The sequence below is a fragment of the Desmodus rotundus genome, chromosome 6 (assembly GCF_022682495.2).
Source record: "Desmodus rotundus isolate HL8 chromosome 6, HLdesRot8A.1, whole genome shotgun sequence".
NCBI lineage: Eukaryota > Metazoa > Chordata > Mammalia > Chiroptera > Phyllostomidae > Desmodus > Desmodus rotundus.
The window spans coordinates 17,134,618-17,158,990 of NC_071392.1; the positions used below are offsets into that span (position 1 = coordinate 17,134,618).

The 24,373-nt window shown below is 38.3% G+C and overlaps 1 protein-coding gene across 6 annotated transcripts in view; it reads left to right on the forward strand.

Moving 5' to 3' along the window:
* Window positions 1-24,373, forward strand: part of MACC1 (MET transcriptional regulator MACC1) — a 175,514-nt gene that overhangs the window by 143,661 nt on the left and 7,480 nt on the right. For 4 of the 6 annotated variants that reach the window (XM_053927262.2, XM_045197361.3, XM_045197357.3 and 1 more), the window contains 3 exons: window positions 1,054-3,092; window positions 5,157-5,345; window positions 19,791-23,647. In XM_053927262.2, coding sequence (XP_053783237.1) covers window positions 1,054-3,092; window positions 5,157-5,345; window positions 19,791-20,003 — 2,441 coding nt within the window. In that variant the 3' untranslated portion in view covers window positions 20,004-23,647. Of the gene's footprint in view, window positions 1-1,053; window positions 3,093-5,156; window positions 5,346-19,790; window positions 23,648-24,373 lie in introns of those variants that run through there. The other 2 variants (XR_008427191.1, XM_045197362.3) reach the window with 2 other exon arrangements.

The following is a 24,373-nucleotide window of genomic DNA, read 5'->3' on the forward strand; positions in this document are numbered from 1 at the left end:
CAGAATCAAGACCAATATTATTGAGAAATGACCAAGTATGAGTAGCTCTCAACAAAAAAGACTTCAGTACTTTGACACATGTGAAATTCCTTAGAGCTGATATGTTAATATTTTAATGTGTTGCTGATTCTTAAAGAATTCATGTTTCAAAGTAATAACATGTTTTGATTTCATAGTGGTAAACCTGTTTTTTTGTCATTTTAAACTGAAAAAGCTCAATGAATTCTTACACGTAGTAAATCTGATGTTTATTGTATGTGAAAAAATTATAATGTTAAAATTTATCACTACAAGGTCATTAGGAAATAATCTGAAAAATACATTGTTTATTTGGCCTGCTGTATTTATTTATTTATTTTTATTTTTTTGATTTTAGAAAGAGGGGAAGGGAGGGAGAAAGAGAGCGAGAGGAACATTGATGTGACTGAGATATATTGATTGCCTGCCTCCCATATGCACCCCACCTGGGGACGGACCCTGTAATTCAGGCATGTGCCCTGATCAGGAATGGAACTGGTGACCTTTTCAGTCTGTGGAACCATGCTCTAACCAACTAAGCCACACCAGCTAGGTGGCCTATTAAAAAAAATTATTTTGGCTATTTGATAATTTTTATATATTGTATATTATTAGAAAAGAAATAAGTAAATGAATGATATAGATATATTGAGACCAACTATTCAATGTTTAGAGATTTTCTTTTGTAAAAATAAAACACAAAACTATAAGGTATAAGTTTATGTAGTCTGGGTCGTTTTGAAGGAAATGTATTATATTGATTGTTATCTAAATTGTTAAACATTCATTTATTTTTAAATCATTGTCTTAAAATAACATCACATATGGTCATAGTAAATTGGTAGAATAAGTTCTTTTTCTCACAGCATGAAAATATGACCAAATTTAATATTAATTTTGGAGCACCTATTAGACTGGAGAACAAAAAGAACAATAAAAAGTCTTGAACTTTTAAGCTATCATAAAAATGAATCTTGGTTGTGTAATGGAATGACACTCACCTTTGTTTTGATTTGTTTTTGTGTAAATAACAAGAATGTCCAGACCGAAGCTTGCTTCTCAGCCGGCCAGATGCTTTTACACTTCATGGCAATAATGTTTCCAAAGCTACAAATCCATTCTGGGATGAACTGTCTGCTTCTAACCCATTTTTGGATGATATAACTCAGCTAAGAAATAACCAGAAGAAAGGTAATATTTCCATCTTGAAGGAAGATCCTTTTCTCTTTTTTAGAGAAACTGAACCTGGAAATTCTTTAGATTCCTCTGGTGATGAACTCGATGTGCACCGATTGCTTCGGCAGTCTTCCTCGAGGAAATCAGCGAGATCTAAAAGTGTTTCAGAACTTTTGGACATTTTAGACGACACAGTACATGCCCATCAGAATATACAGAACTCTGACCAGATCCTAGAACAAGATTTGGAATGGCTTCAGAATGATCGAGAGGCTTATAAAATGGCTTGGTTAAGTCAACGCCAGCTGGCCCGCTCCTGCCTGGATTTGAACACAATCAGCCAGAGTCCTGGATGGGCACAAACGCAAGTCGCAGAGACTGTCGTGGTTTGTAAATTAAACCACCAAGGAGGGTCAGTACAATTACCTGAATCAGATATCACTGTTCATGTGCCCCAAGGTCATGTAGCTGTGGGAGAATTCCAAGAAGTATCTCTGAGGGTTTTTCTTGATCCTCCACAAATGCTTAATCATGATCTTACGTGCACTGTAAGCCCACTGTTGGAAATCATGTTAGGCAACCTTAACACAATGGAAGCCATTTTGCTGGAGATGAGAATCGGCGCTGAAGTGAGAAAGGATCCTTTCAGCCAAGTCATGACAGAAATGGTGTGTTTACACAGCCTGAGTAAAGAAGGCCCTTTCAAAGTGCTGAACAGCTGCTACATTTATAAAGACACCATCCAAGTCAAGCTAATAGATTTGAGTCCAGTGATGTATCTAGTGGTTGCTGCACAAGCTAAAGCTACTCAGTCACCAGCTGCCACCGTTTGGGATTATATCCACAAAACCACCTCAGTTGGAATTTATGGGCCCAAACATATCCATCCCCGTTTCACTACTGTTTTCACAGTTTGTGGACACAGTTATTTGCCAGGAAAGCTGACAATCTCTGATATCAGGAAGGGTAGAAAAAACACATCTCCAGTTGTGTTTCAGCTCTGGGGGAAGCATTCATTCTTACTTGACAAGCCACAAGATTTAAATATTTCTGTTTTTTCATGTGATCCTGATTTTGAAGTAAAGGCAGGAGGAGAGAAAGAAATTAAACAAAAGCAGTTGCAAACAAGTCAAGTAGTTCATCAACAATTTTTATTTTCTTTAGTTGACTCCAGAGAAATGCACTTGTTTGTTTTCCGTGTTCAGTTGGAGCCTGCCGGCGGTAGACCAGTTACACAGTTCTTTATCACTACCCCTGACCCAGCTCCAAACCTAAAGAGACACTCAAATCTGCCAGATGATTTGCAGAAGGGGAAAGAAATCAAGTCTGCTCCTTCATTATCAACAGTGCATGTTAAATATCCCACCTTTCAAGACAAAAAATTGAACTTTCCCCATTATGGAGTAACTCTGAAGACAGTGCTAAGAAAAAAGAAGATTGACTACTTACTTGAATATTTCAAAGGAGACACAATAGCTCTCCTTGGAGAAGGTAAGGTAAAAGCCATTGGGCAGTCCAAAGTGAAAGAATGGTATGTGGCAGTCTTGAGAGGTAAGATTGGACTTGTACATTGCAGAAATGTCAAGGTGATTGCAAAGGAACAAGTGATGTCTGTGTCAGATAGTGTCTTCACTACGAGGAGCCTCCTTGAACAAATTGTCCTGCCCTTTAAAAAACTGACTTATATCTACTCAGTTGTATTGACCTTGGTGTCAGAAAAAGTTAATGACTGGAAAGCTTTAGCTGATGTCCTGGGTTACTCACATATGGCACTGGAAGATTTTGATCGAACACAAGCAGACAAAGAATCAGAAAAAGTTTCTTATGTTTTAAAGAAGTTAAAGGAAGATTGCCATGCAGACAGGAATACCAGAAAGTTTCTTTATGAACTTGTCGTGGTGAGTATTTCTTGATCACAGTAATTTATTTACCATAGAACATTTTATTAACTTGGTAATTATAACAAACAGATGAGAGAAGAAGCTAAAACATTCTCAGCAGTCTTGAATTAGGTTGAAGTCACTTTACAGCAAATATGTAGCTTTTTCTACAAGGTCATATAAATGGTTTCTTAGATTCAGTTGTGGTTTTCCCAGAAACTAGGCCCACGAGGATCATCTTTTGAAGGAAGATTAAAGTTTCTGTTTGTGCTACATGTAACAGTTAAGAGATTCTCTTCCTCTCTCAAATATTTGGATAGCTCTTAACATGTCAGACAAACTCCAGTAACATGAATAAGAGAAAACTGAAATAAAACTAATCAGCTTGGCCTTTGCAATAGGTCCACATTTTGGTGTTTTTTTTAAACATACAATCAGTGTCTTTCACTTTAGAAATTTATTCTTCTTCTGTATGTAATTCATCAAAACCTTAAAATAATATTACTTAATCTCTTCTTAATCCTCATGTTTTAATAGTACTCACAGGATTTTTTTTTTAAAGATAACATTCACCCCGGTGTAAGGCTCAGTGGAGAATTATAAAAAAGATGAAGAACAATTGTGCCTTTAAAGTGGAAATGCAGTATTTTATACAAGTAAAAAAAATGCAAGAGCATATTTTAAAAATTTTCTAAAATTTATAAGTAATAATGACAGCTAAGGCTCCTCTGAAGTTCTTGTATATTTGGCACTGTGCCGAACACTCTATCCACTCCCTCTAATTTAACCATCGTAACAACTCCATGGGGGACGTGTAGCTGGTCTTCATCTCACAAATAGAGGAAACTGAGTCTTAGGAGGTTGGGTTCCACAGTTGTTAGTATTGGAGATGAGATTTGAAAGCTTTTGGTTCCAAAGTCATGGTTAAAACCACTATGCCGTTCTGAAACAAAGTTCTGTGTGTGTGAAAATGTTTAAGTGTGTGTGTTGGTGTGTATAGTAAATACCATTATAATTGTGCAAGGCCGGTGCCCTTAGGAGAGGAGTGGTCCATGTAGATGAGACAGGTTCATGTTAGAGGAGCAGAGTGTTTATTTTTAAAGATTTTATTTATTTATTTTTAGACAGAGGGGAAGGGAAGGAGAAAGAGAGGGAGAGAAACATCCATGTGTGGTTACCTCTCGTATGCCCCCTACTGGGGACCTGGCCTGCAATCCAGGAAATGTGACCTGACTGGGAATCAAACCTGCAACCCTTTGGTTCACAGGCCAACACTCAATCCACTGAGCCACCCCAGACAGAGTGAGAGGAGCAGAGTGTTAATCAAAATGTGGAGATAAATTTATTCAATGACATTAACAATAATTTATATAATAAATAGGTATATATAAAACATTTCTTCTCCAATTATTTTTATGATTCTACAGTGATACTGAGAGAGGTTTGATTTTAAAAGCTCTCGTATATATTAGGCACAATTCCACTGGTGATGAAGAGAGAGTTCATTTTTCAAAAGTCATAATTAGCAGTGGCATTGTTCAAAGTTGTAGGAGTGTCTCATTGTCATGCAATGGTATGATTCTGGAAAGTTTTAATCACATTTTGATGAAAAGTAGAATAATGTTTACCGTGATTACCAGCACTAGTGTGCTCACTCCTAAGAGAAATCCTGTAGCCAATGGTGTGGTAAGGAAAGGAATTAGTTTTCGAAGAGTAAATTATCATCCTGGGTTGATAAATTATAGACTGCTAGAACTTCAGGGTGTCTTTAGAAGTGTCTAGTTCAACATCCTCTTTTGCAATTAAAGATATTAAGAAACAGATGAGTGGTTGACCCAAGACCCTATAATTAGCTACAGAGTTAGTCTTCATTTTCCTCTAATTTTGGTCCAGTTATGTCTGCTGTACTTTGCTAGCTGGATGTGCTTAAGAATAAATCAACTTTTTCAATTTTAAGAAATTCATATATATGTGTGGTGAGAAATGGGATGCCACTTTCTAAAATATGTAATGAAAAATTGAATTTCTAGGAAAAAGCCCAAATTACTGGCTTTTGATTATGACATGTAATTATTGCTGCAGGCTCTGCTGAAGATGGATCGCCAAGGGTTAGTGGCTCACATCATCCAAGAGGCCACTATCCTGACTTCAGCTGTCAAGCTGGGAAAGGGCTGGAGGGAGCTAGCTCCAAAGTTAGCACGACTCACAAAGAAACAAATGGAAGCATATGAAGTTCCTCACCGAGGAAAAGCTGGGCATGTCGCTGTTGAGGTAATATTTCTGTTTGTCTAATTCAATAGTGAAAAAATGCAGACCAAATAAATCAAATGTCATCAAGCCTGAACCACTTACATGGGTTAATTTAGGGAGTTTCCTAGAAGATCCACTAACTGAAGTCATTGCCTCTATAATCATCAATGGTACCTGAAATATACACATACCACTCCTTAAAGGCCTTTAAAATATGTATGGAGAGTCTTTAAAATATATTGATATTTCTCCTATTGGATTGCATGTTAATATGGCCTTCGATCAAATCAGTTGATCAAACTGGATAGCTAACCAGTTAGTAGTCAGGGCTAGAAAATCTTGAGGCAGATAACACACAAATGCGATGGGACCCAGTCAGGGCATGGGAAAAATTTAAATATAACAATAACACTTACCAGCCTGAGGCATAGACTTAGTCATTTGTGATAAATAATATTTGGTGTTAATAGCATTAAGAGGGTGGGTGGTAATGAGAAAAGATTTCTAAGAGCTTCATTGTTTCTTTGACAATTTTGTGTGCATTAAGAACTATAGACATCAAATACAGAATGACGACACATAGAGCAAAGTAAATATTGACATTGCAAATATTAAATTAAATAAAATTTAATTTTTATTAATATTAAAACAAATGTATACTGTTAGGTATAAGTTAGATACATATTTTCTCTATTTACCATAAAATGTGAATCAACTTTTATGATTTAAATAAAAATATTCCAGTGATGAGCACATATAAAATGTTCTGTATCTTTCTCTAACATGAGTGTAAGCATTTTTGAACCATTTCAGTTAAGGAAAGATTATCTCTCTGATTAGGTGATGACTTGGTAGGAGGCAGAAGCAATGTCCTCCACTTCCTTTTGGGGCATAGAGCTGGAGAAAATTTTCTTTTTTTTCCTTTTTCTTTTTTACTGTTTTTTATTGTTGTTCAACTACAGTTGTCCCCATTTTCCCCCCACCCCTCTTCCCCACTCCACCCACCCCCACCTCCCACACTCAATCCTATGCCCCATTGGCTTTGTCCATGGGTCCTTTATACATGTTTCTTGATGACCTTTCCCCTTATTTCCCCCTTACCCTCCACCTCCCCACTCTGGTTACTGTCAGTTTGTTCTTTATTTCAATGTCTCTGGTTATATTTTGCTTGCTTGTTTATTTTGTTGATTAGGTTCTACTTATAGGTGAGATCATATGGTATTTGTTTTTCATCACCTGGCTTATTTCACTTAGCATAATGCTCTCCAGTTCCATCCATGCTGTTGCAAAGGGTAGGAGTTCCTCCTTTCTTTCTGCTGTGTAGTATTCCATTGTATAAATGTACCACCGTTTTTTGATCCACTCATCTACTGATGGGCACTTAGGCTGCTTCCAACACTTGGCCATTGTAAATTGTTCTGCTATGAACAGTGGGGTGCATATGTTCTTTTGAACTGGTGCTTCAAGATTCTTAGGGTATAATCCCAGCAGTGGAATTGCCAGGTCAAAAGGCAGCGCCATTTTTAGTTTTTTGAGGAAGTTTCATACTGTTTTCCATAGTGGCTGTACCAGTCTGCATTCCCACCAGCAATGTACTAGGGTTCCCTTTTCTCCACATCCTCTCCAACACTTGTTGTTTGGTAATTTGTTAATGATGGCCATTCTGACAGGTGTGAAGCAGTATCTCATTGTGGTTTCAATTTGCCTTTCTCTGATGGCTGGTGATGCTGAACATCCTTTCATATGTCTCTGGGCCCTCTGTATGTCCTCCTTGGAGAAGTGTCTGTTCATGTCCTTTGCTCATTTTTTAATTGGATTGTTCGTCTTCCTGGAGTGGAGTCCTGTGAGTTCTTTACATATTTTGGAGATCAAACTCTTGTCTGAGATGTCATTGGAAAATACATTTTCTCATACAATTGTTTCCCTTTTCATTTTGCTGATCTTTTCTTTAGCCATGCAGAAGGTTTTCTTACAATGCCAGTTGGGTGTGCAGGACAAAACAAACTTTTCATGAAGGGACAAGAGTCAAACCAAGTCAGTTGAATCCCAGCAGGTGCAGTGGAAGTCACAGCAGACCCGCTTCTGGGTACCTAGAGCCTCGCTCTCTAGTAAGACTACTTTACACAGACTTTTCAGCCAAGAGCAACCAGAGGCTAAGGACATGTTCCCTCCACATGGACTACATTTATCTTCATACCCTAAGAACTGCATTACCACCTACAAATCACTTTCTACCAAATGAGCTGAAAGGAAAAATTTATAAGGAAGAAGACAACAACAATATTATGAGAGATATGCTGCTCTGATAATTCAGTTGATTAAAAAGTTGTCTAACTGAGGTACCACTACACACCTACTCAGATTGATGAATCCAGAACACTGATAACACCAAATGCTGGTGAAAATGTGGAGCAACAGGAATCCTCACTCATTGCTGTTGGGGATGCAAAATGGTACAGCCACTTGGGAAGGGACATCAGCTATTTCCTACAAATGAAACATACTCCATACTTAGCATATACTCCATCAGTTGTGCTCCTTGGTATTTACCCAAAGGAACTGAAAATATATGTCTATACAAAAGTGGTATGTGGATGTTTATAGCAAATTTATTTATAATTACCAAAACTTGGAAGCAACCAAGATGCCTTCAGTAGGTGAATGGATAAATGAACTTATGCACATCCAGACAATGGAATATTACTTAGTGCTAAAAAGAAACAAGTTATTAATTCATGAAAAAACATGGAGGAGCCTTAAATGCATATTACTAAGCAAAATAAGTCAGTCAGAAAAGGCTCCATACTGTATGATTCCAAATATATGACATTCTAGAAAAGACAAAACTATAGAGGCAGTAAAAAGATCAGTGGTTGCCAGGGATTGGGAGGGAGGGATGAATAGGAAGAACACAGAGGATGTTTAGGGCAGTGATACAATGATGGATACATGTCACTATACACTGATCCATACCCCGAGAATATACAACACCGAAAGTAGACCATAATGTAAACTATAGACTTTGGGTGATTATACTGTATCAGTGTAGATTCATCAGTTGTAACAAATAGAGCACTCTGGTTGGAGAGGTTGATGATAGGGAGGCTATGCATATGAGGGGGCAGGAGGTGTATGGAAAATCTCTATACCTTCCTCTCAACTGTTCTGTGAACCTAAAATGTCTCTTTAAACAGTCTTTTTAAATTTGTATAATTGAAAGCAGGGCTTTTTTCTTAGTAAGTCTGTTTTTAAAAAGGCTTTGTTGAAAGTGATTTATCAAAGAGTTATTTTTTCTCTCAGCTTTGTTAAGTATCTGACTTCTCTCTAATTATGGTTGTTTATAGTTTGTCTTCTCCCAAATCTTGGTGGAGGCCAAGCAGCCTACTTTTCCATTATTTGCTTTTGTACTGCCCAAATCACAAATGACTAAGTCTGTGCCAGAGGCTAATAAATACTCAGAAGCCGGAAAGGAAAGCCCCTAGGTGTCTTTCTAGGGGCTCATGTTTAACTTATTGTGATTCATTCTCACAGTCAACACTCTGATCCATGTTGTTAAATTCTTAAAAATAGTCCACGATATTGGCCTAAGGCATCCCAGGCAATCTGTGGGAACTGCTACCCGTTAGGCCTCTTAAACTAAAAAGTATCCTGATTTCCATCCCCCGCTGAAAAAAACAGCTGTATAATTTATTCTCTCAGGAAGGAGATGATTCTTAAATATGACCAATTTGCAAGTCAAGTAGTTGATTTCAGCGCACACTGATGCTAGTTCGGGGTCGGGGATGCAGAGGAAGGGAACTGCGGTTGTGGCAGGAAGGTGACCAGGCCTGCTGCTTCCCAGGCTGCTTTTATTTCCCTTGTCTCGCGGCCTCAGAGGGCCCACGCTCCCAAAACGTCCTTCTCTGACTGCCAGTGCCGACAGTCAGGCGCTTTCTCTCTCTTTCCTTTCTTTTCAACCTCTCTCATCCCCTTCGTCCTATTTTTATTGTATCTCACATTTATCTGGCACTTACTCTGTGGCAGGCACTGTTCTGGTAATGTTTCAAAAATTGACTTAAGCCTTTCAACGAAACACGTGTGGGTCAGGCACTACTATTATCTAGAATGGAGGGAGGCTGCGTTACTTGCTGAAACTTTACTTGCTTATCGCTGCAAAGACATGAACCACGTGAGGAGCACAGGCTTTGACTTTGGGGTCCTTGTGCCTTACACTCTGCCCACCCACCCCCAGTCCAGTGTGGTGGCTGAGGGGCAGAGCGGGTAGATGTGGTTAGGATGGGGTTCTAAGCATCACGTCTCCCCTTCTTCCCCCTTTTTAAAGTCATGAGATTATTAAAATTGGCCTCAACATCTTCCTCAAGGCCCAAGCCAATTAAATAATGGGGATTATTAATAGTATGTCTGTCAGATTTTTGTTGAGTATTTTGGCCATTTCTTACTCTTTTATAAGATGAATAAAAGCCTCTTTCTGGAGACTTCTGAGAACTTCACTTTTTAAATGAACCATCTCCCTAAATTAAAATTTAAGAAATGTTACTCAATTTTCCTAATGACATTGCAATTCCTACATAAAAACAGAACTATAAAACTTGAAATATGATTATGTCCTTCTGTTTCTCAGAGTATTTCTTTAAAAAAATATACATTTATGCTATACAGATTTTTAATTGTTGCCAGGGTTTTCCTGTGAAAGTAAAAATTGGACTTTTTCTGAGGATATTTATATCTTTAATTTAAATAAAATAGGAATCAATAACATATTAGAAAATAGCCCATTTTTAAAAACAGTAGGGCTTTGCAAGGGGCAATACTGGGGGTTCGGGGGTAAGAGACACAGACCTAAATTAGGAACTCTTCACTTAGCCCTCTGGGGATTACGGCCATATATGGCAATAAATTCCCTAGCAACTCTCTCCCATTGGCCCCCTACCTAACAATAAAGATTATGGTCTTTCCATCTTATTCAGCATGGACACATTCACCAAGGACACTCAAGGTTCACTTCCCCCTTTAAGATACCTTTTACCACAGTTCACCTGAACCCCAGGCTCAATCAGTAGGCCTGTTGAGGCTGATTTCTTACTGACCTGCCACCCTTCCTATGGAAGCCCAACAAAGTCAATCTTTCTAATTGCAACTTTTTTTTCTTTCTCAGAAACCACTCCCCTGTAGAGAGTTAGAACGGGCAAGGTATGCGTATGTCTTTTTGTAGCCAGCACTCGCACAGCGAGGAGCTACCTCCCTGGGTCGTCTTCTAGCCTTCCTCAGTTTTGACTGGCTGCTGTAGTCTTCAGAGCACTTTATTCGAAGCTAGGTGAGAAGCGGGAGAGTAGGTGATCCTCACACAACTACCTTTTTGTTTAATACGTAAATGAAAATCCTGTAGGAATTCTTCCTACTTGTTTAGTACTGTTTTCCTCTGTATATTTGTTCTCAGTAATTAATTCATCCATACTCAACACATTTTCAGGGACTTCATTCTCAGCACTGGAGCCTTAGCAGCTACAAAAAAACACAGACAGAATGAAACATTTTTTTTTTCCTCTCTAAAGCCAAATTTTATTTGCTCTTGGAATTAGGATAAACTTAATGTTTGAATTGTTATATTTTAAAGAAGTATGTCATTAGATGCTAAAAACGTGAAGATAACTAAAAATGAGGATGTAATAGTTACGTAATGTATTGTGTGTGAACTGAGTGTCAGCTAATCATATGAACATTTTCTTCACGTATCTCATTTATTTCAACAAACTTTGTATGGAAGACATTATACCATCTTCTTTTTATAGGAATGCAAACTAAGAGTGAATTAATTTGTATAAATTATTCAGCGTAACATGGCTATGAAGTGAATTAGGATTCAAATTCGGGTATTTCATTCACAGTCCTAACCACTGTGCTCCACTGGTGATAAATCCTTTCAAAATTAACTGAATTGAAAAAAGACCAAAGTTGGGAGGAACCACTGGGGGCAGAGTCCAGTCCTGAAGGATGGGAAACCTTTGAATAATTGGAGAGGACTAGAAGGGGATTTCAGTGCTTCTGGACACCAATGACTGCTACAAACCTTTAGGGAGAATGTGTGGACTAGAGGGTAGAGTTTATCCTAATAATTATTGGGATACATGAGTGTGTGTGTATATATATATATATATATATGTGTGTGTGTGTGTATGTGTGTATGTATATATATAGTCTGTCCAGAACATATTCAACCATGTGACATGAAAAATAGAGACATCTATTGAGGAAGATACAAGATACAAGACACATTGTACCTAGGACAATGACACCTCAGTCTCCTTCAAAGTTGGCACTTTGGGACCTCACACAGTTCTCCCAGTCACCATCAGCTGCTCCTGCTCCATCATATTTTCCTGAATCTCATCAATGGTCTGAAATCTCTTCCCTTTCAAATGTGATTTTGGTTTTGGGAAAAGCCAGAAGTTGCAGGGCACCAAATCTGGGTTGTAGTGGGGCTGAGTCACCTAGGTGATTTGATGTTTTGCCAAAACCTCTGAACAAGATGTGATGCATGAGTGGGCACATTGTCTTGATAAAGCTGCCAATCACCAGTTGCCCATAGTTGCAGGCTTCTGAATCATCTGAATAGTTTCTGTGGGGGCATGTTCAAGCTTAATGCAAAATTTGATGCAGATTCATTGTTCTACTAGCTCAGTCAGTTTGAATGTGATGGCCACACAGTACACATGCCCACTCAATGGCGTCTACTGCCCCCACTGACTAGTACAGCAGAGTTGTCATTGTTTACACATGTGCATTCCAGACCACTCTCCTTGGCTGCCAAGTTACACTGATGTCACACAAACCATTTTCATTATATTAAAAATGGCTGGACTTTTTCTGGATGGATAGATAGATAGATAGATAGATAGATAGATAGATGGAGGAAGGAGTCTCTAATGATTGGCAGATCATAGAGGTTAGGATATTTTGTCTGGATTCAAGTTCCAGCTCTACTATTTATTAGTTCTAGAACCTTGGGAAATTTACTTGATTTTCTAGGAATCAATTTTTTTTTAAAATTGAGGTGAATAATCTTCTCCTACTCATTGGATGTTTGGAGGATTAAAAGATATAATACATGTGAAATATTTAAGACAATGCTTTGCACATTGTAATAACTTAATACATATTACCTGTTATTTTGACTCAGAGGCAGAGGAGAGTTTGGCAACTGTGTGACACTGAGTGATTTTGGAAAGAGAGTAATGTACCGTAGAGTAATTTTTAGTAAAACTGCTGAGAGTAACAATAGAAATAATACAGGTAAGGGAAGAGTCAGCAGTGGTTTCAAGGCTTCTCCCAAGGAACCGGCAGAATGGTAAAACATGGGAAAAAATGAGAAAACATCTTGGCTGATAAGCTTTTTCATGCTGGCTTAACAGCATTTCGTTTTCCTTGGAAAATGTCTCCTGCAAAAGGGAGAAGGGATGTCCCTGGGCTCGCACTGTTTTTTGGCCCACGTGGCCACTCCTGGACTCTGCTGACTGAGATGAGCGCTGTCTGCTTCTGTATCTGGACAGCGTTCAGTTCTAGCCTTGGTTCTTAAATCTGTAGGTCCCTTTTCTTTTTCAGTAAGGAATGTATTTGTGATGTCTTTAAAAAGGGAAAAGGATTATATGGAAATGTATCTAACAGTGGTAAGGCATATATAATAATTTCTCGAATCTTTGTTTGCACTAAAGAGTTCGCATGGTGACATAGTATTAGATCACCATTGTCTAGTTTTTGCAGTAGTTTAAGGCTTGTTGCTATAGTCTTCAGTTCAAAAAAGACTCCCTTTTTTTGAAATGATGGAATAGAGAAAAAAGACATCACAGTAAAATTAATGGGGTAATGCATTGTATTCCTATGATCTTTGATTTAATTCTATATTATATGTCTCATCACCACTCTGAAAATCAAATAGAAATAATAATCATATTAGGTTAAGTTTTATAAAAATACTTTAAAATGGATTTTAAGGCACTAATATTTGATTTAGATTTTCTTTACCAAGGCTTATGATTAAGGATCACAAACCAAGAAGGAGTTTTAGAAAACCAAAGTCCACCTAAGTATAAGACATAAATCAGCACTTACTGAAACTGCTTAATATCGTGATAGATTCATGGGAATAACTTAGTGAAATGGCCTTATATTTATGGTTAGGTGACCTGGATGTTTGACCATGATTTTGTTCTTTTCAAGTACAAGCTCTAGTTAGCATTAATCAAGCACCTAGCATGTGCCAGAACCCTTCACACCTGGTCACTTTGTATACTTTGCAATGCTTTTATGGCATTGGGTACACTTCCCCTCCACCCCCTATTTTACAGGAGAAAATGCGGTGCAGAGAAGTTGTGTAACTTACCCAAGATCCTCTAGCTACTAAGTCAGGAGTCTGGATTCCAACCCACAGTGTGGTTCTCTAAATCCAGAGCTCCTACCACTATCCAGGCTGGGGCAAAAGCAGGTTTACAGTTGTTCATATGGAAAACAACACAATCATTAATAAACAATAATACAAGAATAAACTGTGTCACATTCTCACAACTGTCAACCTGTTTTTGCCTCACCGTATTTTTCCTCACTTACTTCCATATTGAAAGACTGGATTGGAGGAGCCCAGTGTCTTTGAACTCTGATGTTCAGATGTTTCTACTGATGTACACCTGTGGTGGGGTTGAGGTTTGGATGGCAAGGAGGCAGCCTGGAATCTTCCTAGTTAGGAATTTGTGAGAATAGTTTGACCAGCAAGTTTTCTTCTGATATTAGACTGTTTTGAACCAATGTATTAATAAGGAATGAGTCCTCTATATTCCTCTGGCTCATTCTGAACCCCTGACATTCCAAGCGGTTGGTTATTCCTGGGACAAACAAAGCTTGGCTGTCTTAGAGTCTCTTCAAAGAGAATCTCATGTCAAGTTTTAACCAAGTATCACCTCCCTTCTGAGGAAATAGGGGTACTTAGTATGTTCTCTTCTAAACATAACAGCAACTTCCTCTTTAATGATATTTATGTCCTTACCGATTACAGGTGGTGGAAGGCCCACCTGGAAATTGTAAATGATAAATATATGTACTAATCATTCACAAGGCAAATTTGCCTTAATATTTCTGCAACTAATTGTACTTAAAATGAAACCTTGCTTCTCTATTTTTATGAGGAAGTAGGTGGATGATTAGTCCTTTAATATGGCAAAATGTAATTATTTAAAGGTACTTAAAACCAATTGTATTCTTTATGCTATTCATATTTTACAAGCTAAAAAAAAAAGACAGCTACTGTGCTCCAATCTGAATTGCTTTTATTCATGTCGCATTTCACTATCTAGTCTATTATCTAACGTCTTATTGGCTTTTGGGGAAAAGCACTTTGAACTTGGAAAACTTAACTTTTTTTTAATCTCTACCCCTGTTTCATTTATTTTATCATTTCACTGATTTCTTTTTCTTTGCTCCTATGTTTTGTCCTTTAGTACCCAGAAGGTAAACTAAAACAAGACATATTCCTTCCACACAAATGCTGGGACTTTGGAAAACCGCTCACCTCTGATAGATTACATGCTTACTGATGCTGCCACCCTTTCTATAGAGAGAGATCAAAGCATATAGAAGAGAAATGAACGGCTCCATATTTTGATCAGCATCATGCTCCCCATTGAAAGATGAACTGGTGACACCATGGAGTTACCACTAAAAAATATCTAAGAGTAGAGGGGTGAGAACGATGCCTGTGTGTCCAATATTCGTGACAGAGATGAGAAGGCTGAGAGAATTATTCTGTGGTCAGGAACAAGTAAACAAAAACAAGCCCTCAGGAGCTTGCTTTCCTTTAGATTTGTCAAAGCGTCAGTGCGGAGTTTCTGCATATTTTACTCTTAAATCATAACATTGAGCAACAGCGGAAGAACTATTTTAAAACCGCTGAATAGATATAACATAAACCTGGGAGAGATCTTGGCCCTTCACCACTCATTTCCAGCTTTTGGAGGACTTGACTTAGGTTATCTTGGAAAGGAACTTGTTTATTCTACTCATTTTATTCATTCAAACATTTCCAGAAAACATGACTTCATTTTCTTATTAATTTACCATGCAGTTTAGAATCCTTTGTGGCTTAATGTATGTAGTTTGTAACATAATTTTATAAAGTCTATAATTAATTAATGTATGCAAGTTGCCTCTGGTGTCTCTGCCTTTAATAATATATGTTCACTTGCTGAGTAAGAACACTAGAATGACATGAGATAATAAGAAATGCCCAAAGTGAGAGTGTAAAGTTCAAGGACTTGAGTTCAAACATCATCTATCTATACATGAAGGACAACAAATTGAGACTATTTGTCGCGTTGACGGACACTGGACTTTTGTCAGGTGTTGTTACGGCAAATCTCAATAGAGAAAAAGTTATATTTACCATATCTGGCAGATATTTGCTTACTAAAGGAAAACGTAGTTGCCCAAAATTAATATTTTTTATCATTGTATCAAGGTATATAACTATAACATTTACTTTTGATCCTATTCCTTTTCAATTTTTCTTGATACTTGCCCCCTAATTACATGGCCCTACTCCATAATAATTTTAATGTCTGCATGTGGTTTATGTTTTCTATCTAAAGGAATCCAACGCTTTTTCTTGAGTGTTTTATATATGCTACCTCTTTAATTCTCAATAACCTTAAATTCTCCATCTAGTGAAATTAGGATTCAAAACAAACTCTCCATTGTAGAATATTACTTTTTACATATTTTTTTATTTTAAAAATACTTTTCTTTTCCACTGCCTCTCCTTCTAGCTTTGTCTCTCTTTCTTTAACTTTCAAATTCCAAATGTGACCCATTTGTTCTGTGGCTTGAGTTTCCTTGACACCTGCTCACTCCTGCAGACTGCCCTCCATCACTCTCTTTAAACTGCCTTCTCCAAGGTTTCCAAAGTCCTACTGATTGCCAAAATCCTGTCTTTTTTCACCTTTCCTTCATGTTTCCATGTTCCTTGATGTTAGAGGAAGTAGAGAAGGTAACAAAAAAGGGATGTCCTCGGTGAGTGGCACTGGTACATGTTTACCAGCCAGCTCTTCAATAGTAGTTTTTGCCAAATTCCATGGTGTAAATATTCCCAACAAGGATGCTTTAAATCCCCCAAGGTAATGTCACTGACCGTAGAGTTGGGCGACTATGTGAACAACAGGCTCTGGGGAGCTCTTGTGAAGCGGCTCCAGCAAACCCCTGCAGATCTTTTTTGGAATGCTATTAGGCCTTGGCTTCTGCAACATGAAGCACGCTGTTTCATTTTCTATCACCCTGATTCCAGTGTCTCTCCATGGCTTTATCGCTTTTATTTTTTACTGTGGCCTCTAACTGCAGACTTAGTTGAGGGTTAATTTTTTTATCCCTTCATTCTCTTCCTTGGCATTTTCTTCTACTCATATGCTTTTCATCATAACTTTCTTTATTATAAGTGATGGTAAACCTTTGCATGCTCCCTATTCAATTTCATATGAGATGGCCCCTCCTTTACCTCACACTCATAGAGCTAAAACCAGACTTCTAGTCTCGCCCCCAAAGTACTCCCTTTCCTACTCTGTGCCAGACACATCATGAGGTGCCTTGGACATGAGACTTGGAAGTTAGTACCCATATTTTATAGACTAAAAAAAATACAAAGTTGAGATAATTTGATTAACTTACCCAAACTGACCCATTCAACAGTCAAGAAAATGCCGATGTGAAGCTGGGTTTTGGTACTATGACGCCAAAACCCACCTTTCTTTCTATTACCCCATAGTGCTTCCGGCTAGTGGAACTATCCATTTTTACTTCACTGAATTAAAACATGCAAGTAGTTTTGCATTTTTCTTGGTTGATATTATTACCAAGTCTCGTGTATCATACACTGGGCCATTTGTGCAAGTATATCTCCCTTGGATGTCATAAACTTCTAAAATAAAATCAAGAGCCAGACTATAGAGATAATTGTTTCCCTTTATGTGACAAAATTCCTTATAGTTGTAGGTACTCAATAATTCTTGGTTTAATAAGTGAAATAATTACTTAATGAACAATGATATATTTCAAATATTTCCATTGTATTTTTGCTACAATTGTGCTTTTCTGTCATCTGTGTTGTGAGCAACCGATGTTGTGATATACAGAAAATCAAATTTTGCACTGAAGAAATATCTAGGAGAAAAATAGGACATGAAAGATGCTCATAGTTTAGTAGAAATCATGCTGGTTACCATTATCCTAGTATTTTCAGCACATTTAGTATCCATTTCTAGGCAGCTTACGGTTTAGACTCCAGGGAATGAATTTAGAGCTATATCCCTCATTGCATTTCAGAGTCATTGAGGTCTCCTGAGAAGTCTTTTTTACACTTTCAGAAGTCTTAACTAGGGTCCAGGACTCTGCAACCTAGATTTCTCTGATTTGCAACAGCTGGCCATACTGTTCTGCTCTGGGTACCAATTGCCAAATGTGAGAGGGTTATCTTGCCCTCTGCTTAAGTAAGTGGATGTATCCCTGGAGTTCTGAATTTGAAGTTTCCAACTCCTGCATCTCTGCATCACTTGGTGTATTGCCTACTCCCGACGGCACCGGCACCGAGGGGCAGCTTCATGGTTAAGTCTGCCGCAGGCTTTCCTATACACAGCAACCTGGGTGCTGCAGCAAGCTATGCGATGCAGAGCTGTTCTACCCGAGAAGCCAGTGGACCATTTGCACTGCCTCTGACTATGAAGTGACTTTGACTCTATAGTGAACAAGCCAAAAATGACCTGTTTGGGATTCTTGAGAGACTTCTGTTTTCTGTGACACTATGCTATCACCTTGGCACTGAAATGCTATCAGTTGCTGTTTATCACAAAATATCCTCAAATACATCTTTCATCAGGCTCAATCACTAGGGGACTTAGAATAAATTTTTAGATGCCTTTGCTTGCAAACACCATTATTTTAAACAATACATGGCAAATTGAATAATAATGTACCCATTAGTTGAGTGTCAGGGACAATTAAGTGAATGCAACATAGAGTACAGTTCTCAAAGCTTTTATAGAGGGTTATCAACTAAAGAATAATCTACTTTATTAGTGCTTCTTTATATCTGAGGAGTAACAGGTAAGACTGAGTTGGGCAAAAAGGCTCTATTAATATGTCTGACTCATTTCCCACTGCTGAGCTATTAGTGGTGACCTGCACTTTTAGGAGGTTTGATTTCAGTGAGTACTCAGAAAAATAGAAAAATAGATGAAAGAAGACCTCGTTCACATTCTCTCAGAGCGTTAGGTTGGTGAGGGTAAAACTCAGAGAATACAAAAATTGGGGATGATTTCTGTTGGTCTATCAAGACCACATTGATATGCTATAATTTGGATAATTGTCTTCCCTTCTCTCCCCTGCAGAATTAAACTTTGTCAGACAGGTAAAAAGATACAGGCATACGTGGTCCCCATGGAAGGCCGTTTTGGAAAAATAACACCAAATTATCTTTTGAGCCTGGTGTCTAGCCTTTTATGTAGATTGAATTGAAACGTAATGATACTTTTTATTCAGGTCTTTCGTTCTTTTAACTTAAACTGTTGCATATATTGGGGATATCAGAAGAGAGTGAAAAATTATAAAATTATATCCCAGCGTGCTACTTCATCTGATATTTCTGTTAATGGAAGCCCTATTTTAAGAAGGCAGCTCTGCATAATATTTAGCTCAGTCTGTGTTCCTGCATTTTGCAACTGATAAAATTACAAATGAATTAGTTTAGTGAGCCCAAATAAGTAGCAAGTAATAAAGTTTATATTCCAAATATTCCAATTATAACTTCATGGTTCCTTTTGTTGTTTTTCCTAGAGAAAATTCATTTTAAGCTGTGTGTGTTACACAATTTGTCTTATTTGGTTGGCCTTTGTCTCTATTCTCTCCCAGCATGGTTGCCTTGGTTACCATCACATACACTCTTGTACATGAGAATCCTCTTTGACATACATTTATTTCTATGGAAACAATGACTCCATTGGTATGGGTGGGTGCTTAGAGGTAACATAATAAAAGGTTGAATATTGATCTTTTGGTCATAAAATGTATCATTAAATTACTTTTTGAATTAGAGGACTATATCTTGCTTTCCCTTTGACTTGATTATGAAGCTATGTATTTCCTTGTTTATAGACTTGCTTGAATATAATGACTAACATGTTAAATATACTATACATCCCATTATGATACGTGGTATCTTAAAGCTCAACACAGATACATATAACAATAATAGCATTATTCCTTTAACATTAAAAGTCTCTCAATGAGTTATTAAAATGTTTTCTATAATACTAAATAAGTCCATGTATAATTAATAGTTCTCATTTTTTATGTCTTAAGAGGCTTTTAAACCTTTTTTAAGCATCTATTTTTCTCTGTTTTACTTCCACACTATTCCAGTTTAATTTCTTTTCCCCGTAGATGATGTGGAAACCGGCCTACGATTTTCTCTACACTTGGGGAGCTCACTGTGGAGACAGCTGCAGAGACGTGCTGCAGGACCTCCAGTCAGCTCTGGACAGGATGAAAAACCCTGTGACCAAACAATGGCGAGACCTAACTGGAGCTTTAATACTCGTACATTCTTTAGAGCTTTTGAGAGCAACCGCATTCTCTACTTCTGAGGAAGTATAGAAATGAAGAGTTTGGTTTTTGTGGAGGCAGGAGAAAGGTAGAGGAAAACGTGTGTGTGTGTGTGTGTGTGTGTGTGTGTTTGTGTGTGAAAGAGAAAGTGCTCAGAAAAATATTACTTATTTTTTATTTGTGTTTGAAAAAATATTTTTCCATGTGAAAGCACAGCAGAACACAAAATCCAGGAGTGGGTTTTATAATCAAACATGTATTTTTGTTTTTATTTCAGATGCAAACATCAGGCTGCTTTGTTGTTGAGGAAGGAAAGAAAAACCCTCTCTCCCTTTCAAAGTTACTTTTAATTTAAGTAAAAACAAATGACCGTTAGTATAATTACATCACGCAGATACCCAGATAGACTACAAGCTCTCGGTGTGAACAGTGAAGTTTTACCAAGAGGCAGGTAGGGACAGAGGAGAAGCAAACACGTGCTTTGCCGACCGGCACAGGGCTGCAGGCTTCCTGTCTCTCCTCTCCTTTCTCCGTGGAGTGTGTTGCCATTATTCCCATTTTCCATGAGAAGAAACTAAGAGCATGCTCAGGGTTATATTAGCTAGTGTGAAGTAGGATTTTTCTCTGCAAAACCTGATTCTATTTTTTTAAATCCAGAGTGCATAGTAAAATAGTAAAAAAAAATTTAAAAATGCATATTAAAACTTAATTGAAACTCACTGCTTTTGTTCACCATCTCTTGAAAGACGGCCAAATGGAATATGTGACTTATCAGATATCTGTTCCTGCAAATATGAACTGGAGTTTTCACCATCCTCCTCCAGCATCTTGGGACCTAGCTAACCCTGGGCCTTTCTTCAGGATCATAATGTACAATAATAGTTTGTCAACTCTCAAGGATTTTTAATACTAAGGGTTATTTAAAAAAAATAAAAGTTGACCTGTCACTGTTCAATACCATAGTCTTAACCAGCAGAAACACTGATATCCGCGTGAGTGGACGCACACATTCTCACGCAAACGTGCGTGTGTGTACCAGAGCATTTCATAAAGCATTTGGAAGACAAAGATAAAATAGGAATTTGGGCCAGGATAAAGGCTAACTCCTGGCAGAGAGTTCACAAAGATATGATTTGTGCTTATACATATGTCAATCCTCTGGCCACCTGCCAGCATTCATGTACTTTGGACAGACATTCATTTATTGTCATTCGATTGATAGAGGGAATGAGTGTCCCTACTTATGGCAGGCACATAGATGCTTGAGGTCAGTAGCGGGAAAATAAAACCAGCATGATCTCTCCTTCACTATTGCTGAGTGATGGATACAGACAATAATGAACACTTATACTGTTAAATGTACATGGCATCTGTAGTAACAGCTGCAGTGGAGAGGCTGGGATGCCAAGAGATGTAGAGATGGGGCCACGTTCCGAATCAGAGGGATCAAGTAAGTTTTCCCTGGGAAAGGAATGATGAGCCTGAAGGAGGATCAGGCTTTGCTTCCAGTCTGGAGATGGTGGGAGACCCGAGTGCCTCAGTGCATGGAAGCCCTCTGGCAGGAGGGGAGCTCAGGCGAGGCAGGGAACTGGGTGGAGCAAAGGGCCTGAAGGGTGAAAGAAGGAAGGACACGCCTTCAGAGGTATTGTGGACAAGCCAAATAAGGGTTTTATTTTGGGACCCTGAATAAAACATGCCCATTTGGCTGAAAAGTAAAAAAGCAGAATCTTTTTAGAGCTTTTAATACATCCACTGTAGGGTATTTGGTATGCTGGCAAAAGAAACCTGAATTAGGGCTTAAGAACTATCTTTATGGCTTTCAATATTTATATTTGATGATAAGAGAACAAAGCCTTCCCAAGGAGTTATAGACACACATTCAAGGACGGAATTTATTTTAGTTCAAAATAAATTCTAGGAGAGAGAAATAAAAAACAACTTGAAGTTCAGGGCACAAATATTTTAGTAGTATTTTGCTTTCTTTAGAACATTCTTGGAATCTTATTAACATGTCAGCAAACCAGAGAATTTGGGGAAGGAATAGTAAGGAATTAATAACTGGGTTTCCCCAGGCTCCAAGATCTGAGAAGACAGAGATCTCGTTAGCTGATTAGGGTACTAAGATTAAACAAGTCACTTCAGGTTACATTGCATCATGTGTTGTGATTGTGGCTGGGAAGTTTAAAAAGAGTTTAAAAATGAAAAACGTGATCTTTGCACTGTAAGAATGAACCAATGGTTTAAATATTAATACACACAAAGATATTTTATAATCTTGTAATAAATCCTTTCAGACAAATTTTAAACCCATGACCAAACATTCTGTTCTTATATATTCTAGTATTTTATAAATCATTTCTAGTTTTCTGAATTTTATAGTTTTCTTTCCATAATGGATTTTCATAATCAGAGAAGATTAACTCTGTAATCATGAATTGCCTTTCATTTTTGGCAGCAAATCAAGGGAATTAATAAGGCACTTAAATCCCATCCTTGACATCATTAAAAGCATCAAAAATGATTAATCTGAAACTTCTTTAAGCATTTTGGAAGTGAAAAAGCATAGAGAGTTCTTTCATTTCCTCAGGCTTTTTCTCTAATGATGCCTTAGGATGAGATTTCAGTTCAGTGTTCAGCTTGCTGCATGCCAGTTTTCCTGTGCAAGCCTCAAGCCTCTACTTCCTCCTGTTAAAGTCTTAGTATGAAGGCCACTTAAGGAGGCGCACGCAGTAGTGGGTTATCAGTAATGGATGCAGCACATTTCATGTCCAGCAATGCAGAAAATAGCATAGGAAGTTTTGAACTTGGGGATGACTAGTTTTTTGGAAGGAGCAGAATGCACTACATTAATGGATGGTGTTGGTCTAAGAAATATCATGACTAGTAAACAGCTTTGAATATGTGATATGAAAATACAAAAGAGAAAATACGCTGGAAATCATACAGTACTGTAATTGAAAATTTCAAAATTTGAGTTTTCATACTGTGCTACTATAAATTATATTTTCTGTAATTTTTGTAATGCCTAAGGAATATTTGAAGCAATTCAAAAGAAAAAGAGAATAATGAAAAATTTTGCTGCTGGAGGCTTTTCTATTAAAATAGATATTTTTTCTTAGACATAGAAATTCTTCCCTGTTCTTGTCTATGAAGTGTTTTCCCATGTGTTGCTATACCGCTTAGTGAGTGACGATCCAGAAGTCATAGGTTGCCATCATACTAGGTGGACTAGGTGGGGTTAATCTGAAGACATTATTAAGAATAAAATAATCACCTGAGGGTTTGTTGGAGCTCAGACTGCTGGGACCCCCCCCCCCCCGGAATTTCTGACTCGGCGGCTCTCGAGGGGTGCCTGAGCAGTTGCCTTTCTGATAAGTTCCCAGGTGATGCAGATGCTGCTGGTCCAGGGACCCCAACTTGAGAACCACTGCATTATCCTTCATTCCTATGGAAATAAGAGAATCTCTGATAAACTATGAAAACTTACTTTTAGATAAATAAAATTGTCATTTCATCAGAGAAATCATTTTTAAATTGTAAGAAAAACCCAAATATATTTATTTATACAAAGGAAACTTTTTCAAAATGAATTAAGAGCCTGAAAAATAGTAATTTTGATTATAAAACTAGTTAAAATAATTAAGATCTGCCTCTCATTTCAAATGTAATGATGTTTGAATAAAAATAGATTAAGAATTTGACTGGGGAACCAAGATGGCGGCGTAGGTAGACACACTGCGCCTCCTCGCACAACCAGAACTGACAGAGAATCGAACAGCAAGGGGGACCAACACCAAGAAAATAGAAAATAACCATTCATCCAGACTGGTAGGAGGGGCGGAGACGGGCACCAGGGTGGAGAGGACTCTCGTGTCTGTGGCGGGACTGAGACTGGCGGAGTGTGGGACAAATGGCGCAGGCAGTCCGAGCACTAGCGGACCCTGCGGCCCCACATTTGCACAGATAAACCCAGAGGGCCGGACTCAGAGTGGCGGAGAACGGGGCAGGCAGAGTGGCGGGTAGCACCCCGCAGCACCACATTCGCCCACAGATAAACCCGACAAACGACAGGGAGCGAAGCAAACCGCGTAACCCAGGGCTCAAGCTCAGGGAAATAAAGCCTCAAACCTCTGATTGAAAACGCCCGTGGGGGTTGGGGCGGCAGCAGGAGAGACTCCCAGCCTCACAGGAGAGGTCATTGGAGAGACCCACAGAGGCCTAGAGTGTGCACAGGCCCACTTACTCGGGAACCAGCACCAGAGTGGCCCAGTTTGATTGTGGGTATCGGAGTGGAAGATTGAAATCCGGAGGAGAGTGAGGCGGGCGCCATTGCTCCCACTCGGCCCCTCCCCCACTTACAGCGTCACAGCGCTGCGACCAGCATTACCCCGCCCCGGTGAACACCTAAGGCTCCACCCCTT